Source organism: Salvelinus namaycush, chromosome 13 (assembly GCF_016432855.1).
Source record: "Salvelinus namaycush isolate Seneca chromosome 13, SaNama_1.0, whole genome shotgun sequence".
NCBI lineage: Eukaryota > Metazoa > Chordata > Actinopteri > Salmoniformes > Salmonidae > Salvelinus > Salvelinus namaycush.
The window spans coordinates 35617763-35636041 of NC_052319.1; the positions used below are offsets into that span (position 1 = coordinate 35617763).

The following is an 18279-nucleotide window of genomic DNA, read 5'->3' on the forward strand; positions in this document are numbered from 1 at the left end:
GGCTCAAAATGGCCAGAAACAAAGAACTTTCTTCCGAAATTCGTCAGTCTATTCTTGTTCTGAGAAATGAAGGCTATTCCATGCGAGAAATTGCCAAGAAACTGAAGATCTGGTACAACACTGTGTACTACTCCATTCACAGCTTCACAGAACAGCGCAAACTGGCTCTAACCAGAATAGAAAGAGGAGTGGGAGGCCCCGGTGCACAACTGAGCAAGAGGACAAGTACATTAGAGTGTCTAGATTGAGAAACAGACGCCTCAAAAGCCCTCAACTGGAAACCTCATTAAATTGTCTCCGTAAAACACCAGTCTCAACCTCAACAGTGAAGAGGCAACTCTGTAATGCTGGCCTTCTAGGCAGTGTTGCAAAGAAAAAGCCATGTCTCAGAGTGGCCAATAAAAAGAAAAGATTAAGATGGGCAAAATAACAGACACTGGACAGAGGAAGATCGGAAAAAGTGTTATGGACAGACAAATCTAAGTTTGAGGTGTTCGGATCATGAAGAAGAACATTCGTGAGACGCAGGAAAAATGAAAAGATGCTGGAGGAGTGCTTGACGCCATCTGTTAACCATGGTAGAGGCAATGTGACGGTCAGGGGGTGCTTTGGTGGTGGTAAAATGGGAGACTTGTACAGGGTAAAAGGGATCTTGAAGAAGGAAGGCTACCACTCCATTTTGCAACGCCATGCCATACCCTGTGAATGGTGCTTAATTGGAGCCAATTTCCTCCAAACTATGCAATAACTATTTAGGGAAGAAGCAGTCTGCTGGTATTCTGTCTATAATGGAGTGGCCAGCACAGTCAGCGGATCTCAACCCTATTGAGCTGCTGTGGGAGTAGCTTGACCGTATGGTACATAAGAAGTGCCCATCAAGCCAATCCAACTTGTGGGAGGTGCTTCAGGAAGCATGCGGTGAAATCTCTTCAGATTACCTCAACAAATTGACAACTAGAATGCCAAAGGTCTGCAAGGCTGTAATTGCTGCAAATGGAGGATTCTTTGACGAAAGCAAGGTTTGAAGGACACAATAATTATTTAAATTAAAAATCATTATTTATAACCTTGTCAACGTCTTGACTATATTTCCTATTCATTTTGCAACTCATTTCATGTATGTTTTCATGGAAAACATGAACATTTCTAAGTGACCCCAAACTTTTGAACGGTAGTGTACATCTATACGAAGCATAACATATCATACTAAATGGAGTACAGAATAATACGGCATGCTCTGAGACCAGGTTGACTCCTCACGCCCTCTCTCCCCGTCTCCTTCTCAAAACCCATTGGGTGAGTAAGCTAGATGTCCCGCCCCTCTGACCTTCTCATCCAATGGGTTTTGACAAAGAGGCAAGGAGAGAGGACGTGAGGATTATGCAATTGAGGAAAAGCCATACTGCCAGGAGGAGTCAGGAACAGGAAATAGAAAACAGGAAGTACAGAGAGAGGAAGGACAATATCTGCCTCAAAAATACTTTTTAAGCTCCAGCAGATGTCCATCCCTGAGAACCTGAATGCACGGTTTGAAAAGCCACCAAAAGCTGAAGCGGTTGAGAGAAAATCCAGATTCAATCAAGGGGGGGTCTGAATCCTGTGTAGACTCCTTCAGCGTCGGGTAGCTGCTGGTGGATCCGGAGGATGACACATGTAGGTATCACCACCCTGTTCCTCCTGCACAGCCACCCCAGCACTAGCACACAAAGCTCTGATAGGCCATTTACCTGACGCGACTGCAAAATATATTTTTATTATCCGTCATCAAAGCAAGATATTGGGTAAAAAATGTAGATCTCCATGTCATATGTGATATGTAATACTGTTCTGAAAATAACACATAAGATGAGGTAGTGATGTAATTTGATGTTTCATCTAAATGTTCTCAGCTGCCACCAGAACCACCAGTACGCCATCAGCACTGCCAGTACGTCACCTGCCTACCACCAGTACGCTACCTGCCTACCACCAGTACGCCATCAGCACTGCCAGTACGTCACCTGCCTACCACCAGTACACTACCTGCCTACCACCAGTACGTCACCTGCCTACCACCAGTACGCCATCAGCACTGCCAGTACGTCACCTGCCTACCACCAGTACGCCATCAGCACTGCCAGTACGTCACCTGCCTACCACCAGTACGCTACCTGCCTACCACCAGTACGCCATCACCACCGCCAGTACGTCACCTGCCTACCACCAGTACGCTACCTGGCTACCACCAGTACGCTACCTGCCTACCACCAGTACGCCACCTGCCTACCACCAGTACGCCATCAGCACTGCCAGTACGTCACCTGCCTACCACCAGTACGCCATCAGCACTGCCAGTACGCCACCTGCCTACCACCAGTACGCCATCAACACTGCCAGTACGTCACCTGCCTACCACCAGTACGCCATCAGCACTGCCAGTACATCACCTGCCTACCACCAGTACGCTACCTGCCTACCACCAGTACGCCATCAGTACTGCCAGTACCCCATCAGCACTGCCAGTACGCCATCAGCACCACCAGTACGCCACCTGCCTACCACCAGTACGCTACCTGCCTACCACCAGTCGCCACCTGCCTACCACCAGTACGCTACCTGCCTACCACCAGTACGCGACCTGCCTACCACCAGTACGCCACCTGCCTACCACCAGTACGCTACCTGCCTACCACCAGTACGCTACCTGCCTACCACCAGTACGCCACCTGCCTACCACCAGTACGCTACCTGCCTACCACCAGTTAGCCACCTGCCTACCACCAGTACGCTACCTGCCTACTACCAGTACGCCACCTGCCTACCACCAGTACGCTACCTTCCTACCACCAGTACGCCACCTGCCTACCACCAGTACGCCACCTGCCTACCAGCAGTACGCCACCTGCCTACCACCAGTACGCTACCTGCCTACCACCAGTACGCTACCTGCCTACCACCAGTACCCCATCAGCACTGCCAGTACGCCACCTGCCTACCACCAGTACGCTACCTGCCTACCACCAGTTAGCCACCTGCCTACCACCAGTACGCCACCTTCCTACCACCAGTACGCCACCTGCCTACCACCAGTACGCCACCTTCCTACCACCAGTACGCCACCTGCCTACCACCAGTACGCCACCTGCCTACCACCGGTACGCCACCTGCCTACCACCGGTACGCTACCTGCCTACCACCAGTACGCTACCTGCCTACCACCGGTACGCTACCTGCCTACCACCAGTACGCCACCTGCCTACCACCAGTACGCCACCTGCCTACCACCGGTACGCTACCTGCCTACCACCGGTACGCTACCTGCCTACCACCGGTACGCTACCTGCCTACCACCGGTACGCTACCGGCCTACCACCGGTACGCCACCTGCCTACCACCGGTACGCTACCTGCCTACCACCGGTACGCCACCTGCCTACCACCGGTACGCTACCTGCCTACCACCGGTACGCTACCTGCCTACCACCGGTACGCCACCTGCCTACCACCAGTACGCCACCTGCCTACCACCAGTACGCCACCTGCCTACCACCAGTACGCCACCTGCCTACCACCAGTACGCCACCTGCCTACCACCAGTACGCTACCTGCCTACCACCAGTACGCTACCTGCCTACCACCAGTACGCTACCTGCCTACCACCAGTACGCTACCTGCCTACCACCAGTACGCCACCTGCCTACCACCAGTACGCCACCTGCCTACCACCAGTACGCCACCTGCCTACCACCAGTACGCCACCTGCCTACCACCAGTACGCCACCTGCCTACCACCAGTACGCCACCTGCCTACCACCAGTACGCCACCTGCCTACCACCAGTACGCCACCTGCCTACCACCAGTACGCCATCACCACCGCCAGTACGCCACTTGCCTGCCACCAGAATTCCAGCGTTCCACCCACGCACCAACAGCCACTTCTTGCAATGTGACCCTTACAAGTGAGTTGTTTAGTAATATTCTTCATTTAGGATAATTTAGGATAATCTCTACAACCCTGTTGTACATGTCTAGCTCCTTGATAGCTCCTTGATAGCCTGTGGGAAAACTTTGGTTCCACCTGCCCTCAATCCTGTCTGATGCCAGAGGCTATCCTGGACCCCACAGTAACTTCCTCATTTAAGTAGGACAGCCTGATTCCTCTTCAACTCTCCTGGCATGACCCATGAAGTGAGTACTCATTCACACAACATTCAACCTCTCAAGAAGCAGTTTTTCTATTATATATTTTGTGTAATGTTATGACCAAAGCCATGTTTTGACAACAGTATGGCTCAGTTCTCTGGCTCAACAGTCTAAAGTGCCATCCTCTTCTTGTCTCCTTCCCCAATCAGTTGTGATACAGGATATGAAGGTATCAGTAGTGATACAGGATATGAAGGTATCAGTGGTGATACAGGATATGAAGGTATCAGTAGTGATACAGGATATGAAGGTAACAGTAGTGATACAGGATATGAAGGTATCAGTGGTGATACAGGATATGAAGGTATCAGTAGTGATACAGGATATGAAGGTATCAGTGGTGATACAGGATATGAAGGTATCAGTAGTGATACAGGATATGAAGGTATCAGTAGTGATACAGGATATGAAGGTATCAGTAGTGATACAGGATATGAAGGTATCAGTAGTGATACAGGATATGAAGGTATCAGTAGTGATACAGGATATGAAGGTATCAGTAGTGATACAGGATATGAAGGTATCAGTAGTGATACAGGATATGAAGGTATCAGTAGTGATACAGGATATGAAGGTATCAGTAGTGATACAGGATATGAAGGTATCAGTAGTGATACAGGATATGATGGTATCAGTAGTGATACAGGATATGAAGGTATCAGTAGTGATGTAGGATATTAAGGTATTTGAGTGTTGAAAGGTAAAACATTCCAGGCATCGTTACTTTAGCTTTTTCCTTCCCATGTGTTATCAGATCAGTGTGTAGGTGAGGAGAGGAAGACAGCCTGATCCCTCATCAACACTCTTGGCATGAACAGTAAAGTTATTACTCAATCACAATATTGTCAAAAAGAAGCCCCTGGTCTCCTGCCCTCTGAACAACTGAAGCTTTCTTCATTACTGTATGTAGACTATATCACATGTTCAGTTCTGATTCATGTGTAGCTCTATGTATCTGCTGTTTGTGTTTACAGCTAAGACTCATTATGTTCCCTGATTGAAGAGGTGATGACCACTCCACTACCAGTGTCAACTCTCTCCTGACATGAACTGAACCCATGTCCCATGTGCCCTCATCCACTGGACCATTGAATGTTTCCTCTCCAAGCCCTGTGAATTGTATTTCATTACTATATGAACAGTAAATGAAATTCACTAACACAATCACGTTATCACACATCAATGAGATTTTACTCCTTGCTTAGACTAAGTCATTAATTCATAGTTGTTTTGTGTTCCCAGTCAAATCCTGTCTTGCCCTCAGCAGAAAAGTTGAGCTCTTCTCCAACACCCTCCATCCATGATGAGCCTGTGTCCTGAAGTCAAGCCTCTGAAGACATCAACCCTTTTCATGTCCTGAAGTCAAGCCTCAGAAGACATTAACTCCTGTCCCGTGGAGTCCTGAAGTCAAGCCTCAGAAGACATTAACTCCTGTCCTGTGGAGTCCTGAAGTCAAGCCTCAGAAGACATTAACTCCTGTCCTGTGGAGTCCTGAAGTCAAGCCTCAGAAGACATTAACTCCTGTCCTGTGGAGTCCTGAAGTCAAGCCTCAGAAGACATTAACTCCTGTCCTGTGGAGTCCTGAAGTCAAGCCTCAGAAGACATTAACTCCTGTCCTGTGGAGTCCTGAAGTCGTGTACCGATCTCTTCCCAACACAGTCCAAACACTGATGTTTGAATAAATACCATAGTAAACCAGCAACTAAATGAATGTCATATACATCTATTTCACTCTCTGCTTGGTCTAAGTCATTCATGCATAGCTCTTGGTCTAAGTCATTAATGCATAGCTCTTGGTCTAAGTCATTCATGCGTAGCTCTTGGTCTAAGTCATTCATGCGTAGCTCTTGGTCTAAGTCATTAATGCGTAGCTCTTGGTCTAAGTCATTCATGCGTAGCTCTTGGTCTAAGTCATTCATGCATAGCTCTTGGTCTAAGTCATTCATGCATAGCTCTTGGTCTAAGTCATTCATGCATAGCTCTTGGTCTAACTGTGTTGTGCACTTGTTTTTTTGTGTTTCCAGTCAATTCCTGTCCTGCCCTCAGCGGAAGAGTTGAGCTCTTCTCCAACACCCTCCATCCATGATGAGCCTGTCTTGCACGGGTACTTCCTGACCTTGTCCCATCCCCCCCATTTTTTAACTCATGTGATCCCTCCCCTCTCAACACCGAGCCTGTCAGGAATGAGTACCTATCTCTCTCCCAGCACGCGTACTGGTCAGACACCAAAGGATATCCTGTACCCCGCAGCAGCATCCATGGTCAACTTGGACAGTCTGTTCATACAGTACCACCTGCTAAAACCTGATCCCCCAACATCTGTCCATGCATTACCACCTGCTAGAACCTGATCCCCCAACATCTGTCCATGCATTACCACCTGCTAAAACCTGATCCCCCAACATCTGTCCATGCATTACCACCTGCTAAATCTGATCCCCCAACATCTGTCCATGCATTACCACCTGCTAAATCAGATCCCCCAACATCTGTCCATGCATTACCAGCTGCTAAAACCTGATCCCCCAACATCTGTCCATGCATTACCACCTGCTAAAACCTGATCCCCCAACATCTGTCCATATAGTACAACATGCCAACTTGTGAAAAATAAAGACTCATTGTACCTTGTTTTCACTCATTATGTGAAGGACCTGTCCATTACTGTTTGGTTACATGAGTATAAAATAGACAAACTACAAGTGGTGGAAAAAGTACTCAATTGTCATAGTTGAGTAAAAGTAAAGATACCTTAATAGAAAATGACTCAAGTAGAAGTGAAAGTCACCCAGTAAAATTCTACTTGAGTAAAAGTCTAAAAGTATTTGGTTTAGAATATACTTAAGTATCAAAAGTAAATGTAATTTCTAAAATATAATTAAGTATCAAAAGTAAAAGTATAAATCATTTCAAGTTCCTTAAGTTCCTTCAAGCAAACCAGACAGCACAATTTTCTTGTTATTTTAATTTACGGATAGCCAGTGGCACACTCCAACACTCAGACATAATTTCCAAACGAAGCATATGTGTTTAGTGAGTCCTCCAGATCAGAGGCAGTAGGATGACCAGAGATGTTCTGTTGATAAGTGAATGAATTGGACCATTTTCATGTCCTGCTAATCTTTTGGGTGTCTGGGAAAATGTATGGACAAATTTACATTTAAGTCATTTAGCAGACGCTCTTATCCAGAGCGACTTACAAATTGGAAAGTTCATACATATTCATCCTGGTCCCCCCGTGGGAATTGAACCCACAACCCTGGCGTTGCAAGCGCCATGCTCTACCAACTGAGCCACACGGGACAAATGTAGTGAAGTAAAATTAAAAGTTGTCAACTATATATAGTAAAGTACAGATACCCCGAAAAACAACTTAAGTAGTACTTTAAAGTATTTTTACCTAAGTACTTTACACCACTGCAAACAACAAATGATTACTTTTACCATAAGATCAATATTTTATTCTAGATTTATTACATTGACTATTCTTGCTTACTCGGTCCTTTAAGATACAGTTATGTGAACAATCAGTTCAGTTAGTTACATCGAAGATCATGGATGCAACATAAACACAAAAGGGCGCCAACCCAGACAGGAAGACCACGTCAGCGACTCAACCCACTCAAGTGACGCACCCCTCCTAGGGACGGCATGGAAGAGCACCAGTAAGCCAGTGACTCAGCCCCTGTAATAGGGGGTTTCTAGGCCTCCTTGCTCGCACATGTTTTTTCAGTTCTGCCCACAAATCTTCTATGGGATTGTGGTCAGAGCTTTGTGATGGCCACTCCAATACCTTGACTTTGTTGTCCTTTAGCAATTTTGCCACAATTTTGGAAGTATGCTTGGGGTCATTGTCCATTTGGAAGACCCATTTGCGACCAAGCTTTAACTTCCTGACTGATGTCTCAAGCTGTTTAAAGGCACAGTCAACTTAGCGTATGTAAACTTCTGATCCACTGGAATTGTGATACAATGAATTATAAGTGACATAATGTGTCTGTAAACAATTGTTGGAAAAATTACTTGTGTCATGCACAAAGTAGATGTCCTAATCGACTTGCCAAAACTATAGTTTGTTAACAAGACTTTTGTGGAGTGGTTGAAAAACGAGTTTTAATGAGTCAAACCTAAGTGTATGTACAGTAAACTTCCGACTTCAACTGTACATAATGAAAACTACTACTCATCTGTAGAGGCGACGTCCACTTTAACCCCCTCAGTGCTGTGATCATGCAGTGGTGATATGAGAGAAGCCAAAGGAAAGTTTCAGAGAGAGAGAGAAAGTGTGTGTTTGCTCTGCATGTTTAAAGTACCGTGTGTGTGTGTGTGTGCATGTGTTTGCACAAGTTTATCTGTGTGTGTGTGTGTGCGTGTGCGTGTGCGTGTGTGTGTGTGTGTGTGCAAACAGACAATCTCACGTTCATACGTGAGATTGTCTGTTTGCTGTCTCACTGTGTGACACTTCCAGGCCCAGCTCAAGGACATCATTCAAAGCCCTGCCAGGTATCAGTCAGCCAGCCAGTCAGTCAGTCAGTCAGGCAGGCCTTTGAAGTTTCTTCTCTTCACCCTTCAGACTCTCAGAGGAGGAGGAGGTGGAGAGGAGGAGGAGGAGGTGGAGAGGAGGAGGTGGAGAGGAGGCGCAAGGGAATCAGTGTTTTAACATGCTGCCATGCATCAAGAGTTGTCTTTAAATTGCCCTGCTTTTAGCCATGAGAGATGGCTGCCTTGAAGTATGCTGCCTTCAAAGAGCTGTCTCTCACACACACACACACACACACACACACACACACACACACACACACACACACACACACACACACACACACACACACACACACACACACACACACACACACACACACACACACACACACACACACACACACACACACGCACGCACACACACACAGCAGTGTAAAGGCAGGGCAGAGGCGCCCAGAGCCATATTAGCATGGCAAACTCACCGTGACAGCAGTTTTGCTACAGTGCTGTTAGTGATGGAGACAATATGCTCTCTGCTTGGGATGCTCCAGGGCAAGAGCTGCCTTCCAAAGTTTGTTATCATGTAGCCCTGGGTGGAAGCTAGAGGGAGAAGTATAGGTTATGAATGGAAAGGGAGGAGAGAGAAGGGTGGGGTGAAAAGATGGGAGGAGAGAGGAGGGGTGAAAAGATGAGAGGAGAGAAAAGAGAGCAGTGAAAAGATAGAAGGAGAAGGATGGAAGGTGGTGGGAGATGGGTAGGGGAGATGGAGGGGAGGGAGGTGGGTAGTGTAGAAGGGATGGCCTAATATGATGGTAGTTGGTGAGGGAGGTTTGGGAGGTGTGGATGAGAGGTAGGGAGGGAAGTAGTGGTGATCTGAAGATAGAGTTTAGAGTTGTAAAACATGACAGCCAGCTCAGTGAGAGCCTAGGAACTATAGTGAGTTTGGGGAAGTGGACTTGGTGTTAGAACGAATGGGTTCTGGCCACTGACTGGTTGACAGTCAGTCCACAAACACACACGCACACATGCGCAGACACACACGCCCACACACGCGCACACACATACACACACACAGGTTTGAGGGAGAGAGGAGGTGACAGAGTTGGGCTGATTGGAAAAGACAGAGCTGGGCTGATTGAAAAAGACAGAGCTGGGCTGATTGAAAAAGACAGAGACAGCAGCAATCAGCTCCTCCTCTCCCGTGAGAGAGTACAAAATCACATCGTATAAACACACACGGAGAACAAGCCTCTGCAGAAAACATCCCCATGGCTGCCTGGAACACACAACATATATTAAAACATATATTTACTGTGTTTACTCATGTATTCGCTTATAAATTCACTCACATATTGAATTATGTTATCACTCTCCTATTCACTCATACGTATGTTCACTTATTTTCCCTTTTTACTGATATTTTCCTCTCTAACCTCAGAACACTCCCCTATCATTGATCATCATTCTGTATGTTCCATTGTCATAGTAACTGACACTCTGCTTGTCATCCTCTCACATATTCCTGGCATTCTATCATCTTCTCTTCTTCTCATCACTCCATCCTGTAATTATTCTCCTATAGAAAACAGATGGGAGGAGAGAGAGCCACAACCTGTTAAACTGTCTAATCAATGTCAGCCGTCAGTAGAACATCATTATTTATACACAGTCTAAAAACAGCAATGGAGCATCGTAGGGGAACTTGTTCCCTCATCACCGTAGCACTTGTTCCCTCATCTTGTTGGCAGAGAAGAGGGAAGAATAAGTCTTGCGATGAAATGTATCCTAATGAATATTACCAACATCACCAGTACAATTCTGTGAAAATTCATCACCAGTACAATTCTGTAACAACTACATCCTCTCGACATCACTGGAAACAGCTACTACAACGTTTATTGTTCACAATAATATCAGGTGATTGGCTGTAGCAAAGATCGGCAGATGATTCAAATACCTGTACTTGTCAGTCAAAGCTAGGTTGCGCCACACACACACACACACACACACACACACACACACACACACACACACACACACACACACACACACACACACACACACACACACACACACACACACACACACACACACACACACACACACACACACACACACACACACACACAAATATAGTACATCCACCCATCCATCCATCCATCCAGTACATACATACATACACTACATATACAAAAGTATGTGGACAACCCTTCAGATTAGTGGATTTGTCTCTTTCAGCCACACTCGTTGCTGACAGGTGTATAAAATCAAACACACAGACATGCAATTTCCATAGACGAACATTGGCAAAAGAATGGCCTTACTGAAGAGCTCAGTGACTTTCAGCGTGGCGCTGTCATAGGATGCCACCTTTCCAACAAGTCAGTTGTCAAATTTCTGCCCTGCTAGAGCTGCCCCGTTCAACTGTAAGTGCTCTTCTTGTGAAGTGGAAACGTCTAGGAGCAACAACGGCTCAGCCTCTAAGTGGTAGGCCACACAAGCTCAGAACGGGACCGCCGAGTGCTGAATCGCCTAGCGCGTAATAATCGTCTGACCTCGGTTGCTACACACACTATCGAGTTCCAAACTGCTTCTGGAAGTAACGTCAGCACATAAACTGTTTGTCAGGAGCTTAATGAAATGGGTTTCCATGACAACTGGTCCGTCCGGCGCCGCCGCAACTTTGGCAGCTGAAACTGGGCCGTCCGACGTCGCCACAATGGGTCCGTCCGACAAAGCTACTTCAGCAGCCACAACTGGCCCGTCCGATGCCACTGCTACTGGTCCGTCCTACGCCGCCGCAACTTCGGTAGGGACAACTGGCCCGTCCGACTACGACGCAACTCCGGCAGCTGCATCGGGTCCTGATCGACCCGCACTGCGTTCCTGTGATCATCCTCAATGCCGGTGTCAATAAATAAATAGGCAATAAATAGGTCATGGAGGCAAAATAATTACATTTTAGCATTAACGCTGGAATGACAGATGTGCAGATGATGATGTGCAAGTAGAGGATAGAGATATTGGGGTGCAAAAGAGCAAGAGGACAAGTAACAATATGGGGATGAGGTAGTTGGGTGGATCTGTTGGTGCGTTATGCAAATTGGAGTGGGTCTGGGGTCTCTGGAATAATGGTGTTGATGTGAACCATTACCAGCCTTTCAAAGCATTTCATGGCTACAGACGTGAGTGCTGCGGGTCGGTAGTCATTTAGGCAGGTTACCTTAGTGATCTTGGGCACAGGGACTATGGTGGTCTGCTTGAAACATGTTGCTATTACAGACTCAGACAGGGAGAGGTTGAAAATGTCAGTGAAGACACCTGCAAGTTGGTCAGCGCATGCTTTGAGTACATGTCCTGGTAATCCGTTTGGCCCTGCGGCCTTGTGAATGTTGACCTGTTAAAAGGTCTTACTCACATCGGCTGCGGAGAGCGTGATCACACAGTTGTCCGGAACAGCTGATGCTCTCATGCATGTTTCAGTGTTGCTTGCCGCGAAGCAAGTATAGAAGTTATTTAGGTCGTCTGGTAGGCTCGTGTCACTCGGCAGCTCTCGGCTGTGCTTCCCTTCATAGTCTGTAATAGTTTGCAAGCCCTCCCACATCCGACGAGCTTCGGAGCCGGTGTAGTACGATTCGACCTTAGTCTTGTATTGACGCTTTCCCTGTTTTATGGTTCATCGGAGGGCGTAGCGGGATTTCTTATAAGCTTCTGGGTTAGAGTCCCGCTCCTTGGAAGTGGCAAGGCTTCCAAAGCTACCCTTTAGCTCAGTGTGAATGTTGCCTGTAATCCATGGCTTCTGGTTGGGGTATGTGCGTACTGTCACTGTGGGAACGACCTCATCGATGCACTTACTGATGAAGCCAGTGACTGATGTGGTGTACTCCTCAATGCCATCGGAAGAATCCCGGAACATATTCCAGTCTGTGATAGCAAAACAGTCCTGTAGTTTAGCATCTGCCTCATCTGACCACTTTTTTGTATACTGAGTCACTGGTGCTTCCTGCTTGAATTTTTGATTGTATGCAGGATTTAGGAGGATAGAATTATGATCAGATTTGCCAAATGAAGGGCGAGGGAGAGCTTTGTACGCGTCTCTGTGTGTGGAGTAAAGGTGGTCAAGAATTCTTTCCCTCTGGTTGCACATTTAACATGCTGATAGAAATTAGATAAAACTGATTTAAGTTTCCCTGCATTAAAGTCCCCGGCCACTAGGAGCGTCGCCTCTGGATGAGCGTTTTCCTGTTTGCTTGTGACGATATAGTCATTGAGTGCAGTTTTAGTGCCAGCATCTGTGTCTGTGTTGGTATGTAGACAGCTACGAAAAATACAGATGAAAATTCTCTAGGTAGATAGTGTGGTCTACAGCTTATCATGAGAAATTCTACCTCATGCGACAAAACCTTGAGACTTCCTTAGATATCATGCACCAGCTGTTGTTTACAAATATACATAGGCCCCGCCCCTTGTCTTCCCAGAGGCTGCTGTTCTATCCTGCCGATACAGTGTAAAACCCACCAGCTGTATGTTCTTAATGTCGTCGTTTAGCCACAACTCAGTGAAGCACAAGATATTACAGTTTTTTATGTCCCGTTGGTAGGATATACATGCTTTCAGTTCATCCCATTTATTTTCCAGCAATTGAACATTAGCTAACAGTACGGATGGCAATGGCAGATTAGCCACTCGTCACCTGATCGAGTGGCTAATCTGCTCCAGCTATTTTTTTGTTTTTTAACCTTTATTTAACTATGGAAGTCAGTTAAGAACAAATTCTTATTTTCAATGACAGCCTACGAACAGTTGGTTAACTGCTTTGTTCAGGGGCAGAACAACAGATTTTTACCTTGTCAGCGCAGGGATTCGATCTTCCAACCTTTCAGTTTCAAGTCCAACTCGCTAACCACTAGGATACCTGCCGCCCCGAATAACAGGGATGAGGGCCTTTTCTGGTGTTTGGAGTATATCCTTCCCATCTGACTCATTAAAACTTCTCTAGGATAGGGGGCAGAGTTTTCACTTAGGGAAAAATAGCGTGCCCAATTTCAACTTCGTTCTACTCATCCCCAGAATATAAGATATGCATATTATTAGTAGATTTGGATAGAAAACACTCTGAAGTTTCTAAAACTGTTTGAATCATATTTATAAGTATAACAGAACTTATGTAGCAGGCAAAACCCTGAGGACTAACCATTTATTTTTTTAAGTCACTGTCTGTTCAATGAGTTTTTAAGGGCAGGCCAGATTTCTAATCACTCTATTCTCAGTTCCTACTGCTTCCACTGGATGTCACCAGTCTTGGGAAATAGGTTGAGGTTATTCATTTGTGCAATGAAGAAGAAGGCAATCAGGAAGTAGAGTAACGTCTTGTGTACTGTTTTTGAGTTGCGCAAGACTAGAAAAGTAGCGTTAGTTTGTTGATCTCCTGTATTGAAAACAGATTGACCCGTCTTCAATTTGATCGATTATTAACGTTTACAAATACCTTAAGTTGTATTACAAAAGTACTTTGAAATGTTTTGGCAAAGTTTAGAGGTAATTTTTTAGATATTTTGTAGTGACTTTGCGCTTATTGGAAGCTGTTTTTTTCTGGTACAACGGCGCCAAATAAATGGACAATTTGGATATATATGGACGGAATTAATCGAACAAAAGGACCATTTGTGATGTTTATGGAACATATTGGAGTGCCAACAAAAGAATCTCGTCAAAGGTAATGCATGTTTTATATTTTATATCTGCGTTTTGAGTAGCGCCGGCATGGTTGAAATAGGCTATACTCTCTTTGTTGACATTGTGCTATCATCAGATAATAGCATCTTATGCTTTCGCCGAAAAGCCTTTTTGAAATCTGACAAGTTGGCTGGATTCACAACGAGTGTAGCTTTAATTTGGTATCTTATATGTGTGATTTAATAAAAGTTTGATTTTATATAATTTTTTTGAATTTGGCGCTCTACATTTCCCCTGGCTATTGGCCAGTTGGGACGCAAGCGTCCCGCTATCCCAGAGAGGTTAAAGAAAAATGATATATCCAATTCGAGGTGAGTAATCGTTCTTCTGATGTTTAGAAGCTCTTTTCGGTCATAGGAGACAGTTACAGCAACATTATGTACAAAATAAGTTATAAACAATGCAAAAAAACGAACGAAATAACACGGTTGGTTAAGAGCCAGTAAAACGGCAGCCATCATCTCCAGCGCTGTCTTTCAGCCAGTGTATATGTATATGAGATGACGTTTCACCCCCACCGACCCATCGCCATGAAGATGGATGCCCTACCGTTTCCACAGCAGCACTCAATAAGCTTACTGCCAAGCATCCACGGTCTGTTAGTGGTCCATTATTTACCCAGTGACGTCATCATTAAATGACAACAAAGAGTGACAGGTACCTAGGTTGAAGATACCCAGGTTAGGGCATGTATACACGCATTACTGTACATTGCTTTGGATAAAAGCATCTGCTATATGGCACATATTATATTTTATTATTACTCTGCATAAATGCGGAAGACTTCTACACAAAGGGACCAGCGATGCTAGTTATAAATGTTACTGGTCCCATGAATCTTGTGCACTTGAATACAACTAACGTTTAATATCTTTAACTTAAACAGGTACTTGCCTGTCAGGGCCTGTGGTGAAGGAGTACCCCTCTAAATTCACAGATTTAAGATCAAACCATCTGTCACGCCCTGACCTGAGATATCTCTGTTTTCTTTATATTTTTGTTAGGTCAGGGTGTGACTAGGGTGGGTACGTTAGTTTTTGTATTGTCTAGGGTTTTTTGTATGTCTAGGGTTTTTGTAGGTCTAGGTGATTTGTATGTCTATGGTGGCCTGATATGGTTCCCAATCAGAGGCAGCTGTTATTCGTTGTCTCTGATTGGGGATCATATTTAGGTAGCCATTTTCCCTTTGGTTCTTGTCTATGTGTAGTTGCCTGTCAGCACTCGTTTGTATAGCTTCACGTTTCATTTTGTTATTTTGTTAGTTTGTTCAGTGTTCATTCTTTTAATAAATAAGAATGTACGCATACCACGCTGCGCCTCGGTCCGATTCATACGACGAACGTGACACCATCCTTCCCCAATGTTAATCTTTAGCTATTAGAACATGAAATACAAAACTGGCCTTAGATCACTGTTAAAGGGTAACGTTATCCTGGCCAAATATATTGGACAGCCTGGTTAGAAGCCACAAAGAATTATTAGTGCCTGAGTCAATCTGTCACAAATGTTCAGTTTGTGCATCAAAAGACTCCCTCTTGTACTCAACACCAGGGTCAAGCTGATTCATTATTCAAAATAATCTGATTTCAAAAGGAGTACAGTTTGAGCTCATTGAATACATGTACTTGCTGCCACTATACCCAAGGTGAAGTAACAGGGTACGCACTGATTTGAGGGGTTAAACAGACCAAATTCACCCCTCTTGGGTTACAGTCTCTCTGCACACAGAAGCAAGCATGCACACACTTTCTCAGTCACACACACACACACACACACACAAAGATGTGCGTGTACACACAAACCCAGGGCAGTTATGAAGTAGTTATAAAGTGGTCCTGAGGGGGTCGGTCAGTCCGTTCGTCCTTCCCAATATCCTGTTTGTTTACAGCCATTGACATAAAAAACTAAATCAACTCATAAAAGTACCAGACAGACAGATGGACAGACAAATATAAAATAAAGTTTTGGATGGCCTGACGACTGAAATCTAGGACTTCAAAGGGCTTTAGTCTTTTTTAATGAAGTCGTTCTCTGAAGGGAGCAGAGGAGCCACATCTTTATTAGAGCACAGCCACTAAGGGCCCCCTGTGGACCCACATAACAAAGTGTGTCATTAAAAATTAACTCTGGGTGGAAGAGACTCATCCACAGAGGATAGGAGGAGAAAGGAAGCTGCGGCTGAGAATTGCCAGGGTTGGGGCTCCAAGGGCTGGGGAGCCAGCGGAGCGTGGCGGGGTCTGAGCTGGGAGCTCCACGCTCTTATCACGACTGTGCCAGATCCAGGCCCACTGACTCACCAGCCCCTAGCTGACCCTATTGATCTTTGAAGCAGACAATCAAAGAGGCTTGGACCATCCAGACCATAGGAATGAATGTAGAGTAACCTCTCTACCGCTTCTAATCCTGTAATCTACCTGCAGATCCAAGTGCTATACAGAGATACAAGACACCGTTCATTGAGCATCCTATCTATTCCTCCAAGACTGTGTCATGAGTATGGCCAGACCCCCGTGTTTGGCCAGACCCCCGTGTTTAGGTCAAGTGGTCAGGAAAAGTTTCAGTGTTTTATGGTGGCAGCGTTGCACTTCCCTAAAGCAGCCACAGACTCATTAGTGCACTCTGGCTGCTCTACAGGCAGCAGTCAGGCTTCCATCTGTCTCCTCTCCCACTCATCAGAATCAGTCACAGCCTCTCAGTCCGTTGCTCCTGGCAGAGCGTGGATGTCTGAGGAAGACGGGGGAAAAATAAGAAAAAGTGGCGTTCCATCCCGTCTGGAAGCCGTGGAGAAGACGTAATAAAGAGACTCCCTCTGAAATGGGCCTGGCTGGCACGGCAGGACTGTGAGGCAATGCTGTACTGAACACCCAGACTGTGGGGAGAATGGAGAAGTATTAGGTTCTGATTCATAGCACCTTATGGAGAAGTACTGGGTTCTGATTCATAGAACCTTATGGAGATTACTGGGTTCTGATTCATAGAACCTTATGGAACAGTACTGGGTTCTGATTCATAGAACCTTATGGAGCAGTACTGGGTTCTGGTTCATAGAACCTTATGGAGCAGTACTGGGTTCTGATTCATAGGACCTTATGGAGCAGTACTGGGTTCTGGTTCATAGAACCTTATGGAGCAGTACTGGGTTCTGATTCATAGAACCTTATGGAGCAGTACTGGGTTCTGATTCATAGGACCTTATGGAGCAGTACTGGGTTCTGGTTCATAGAACCTTATGGAGCAGTACTGGGTTCTGATTCATAGAACCTTATGGAGGATTACTGGGTTCTGATTCATAGAACCTTATGGAGGATTACTGGGTTCTGATTCATAGAACCTTATGGAGCAGTACTGGGTTCTGGTTCATAGAACCTTATGGAGCAGTACTGGGTTCTGATTCATAGGACCTTATGGAGCAGTACTGGGTTCTGGTTCATAGAACCTTGTGGAGCAGTACTGGGTTCTGATTCATAGGACCTTATGGAGCAGTACTGGGTTCTGATTCATAGAAACTTATGGAGGATTACTGGGTTCTGATTCATAGAACCTTATGGAGCAGTACTGGGTTCTGATTCATATGACCTTATGGAGCAGTACTGGGTTCTGGTTCATAGAACCTTATGGAGCAGTACTGGGTTCTGATTCATAGAACCTTATGGAGCAGTACTGGGTTCTGATTCATAGAACCTTATGGAGCAGTACTGGGTTCTGGTTCATAGAACCTTATGGAGCAGTACTGGGTTCTGGTTCATAGAACCTTATGGAGCAGTACTGGGTTCTGATTCATAGAAACTTATGGAGCAGTACTGGGTTCTGATTCATAGAACCTTATGGAGCAGTACTGGGTTCTGGTTCATAGAACCTTATGGAGCAGTACTGGGTTCT

General features: G+C 45.6%; 1 protein-coding gene across 1 annotated transcript in view; it reads left to right on the forward strand.

Annotated features, from left to right (window-relative positions):
• The first annotated feature begins 1879 nt into the window (after positions 1-1879).
• LOC120058111 (proline-rich extensin-like protein EPR1) overlaps positions 1880-18279 on the forward strand; it is a 45457-nt gene continuing 29057 nt past the window's right edge. The window contains exons 1-2 of the mRNA XM_039006587.1: positions 1880-2696; positions 2830-3858. Of these exons, the coding sequence (XP_038862515.1) occupies positions 1880-2696; positions 2830-3858 (1846 nt within the window). The remainder of the gene's footprint in view (positions 2697-2829; positions 3859-18279) is intronic.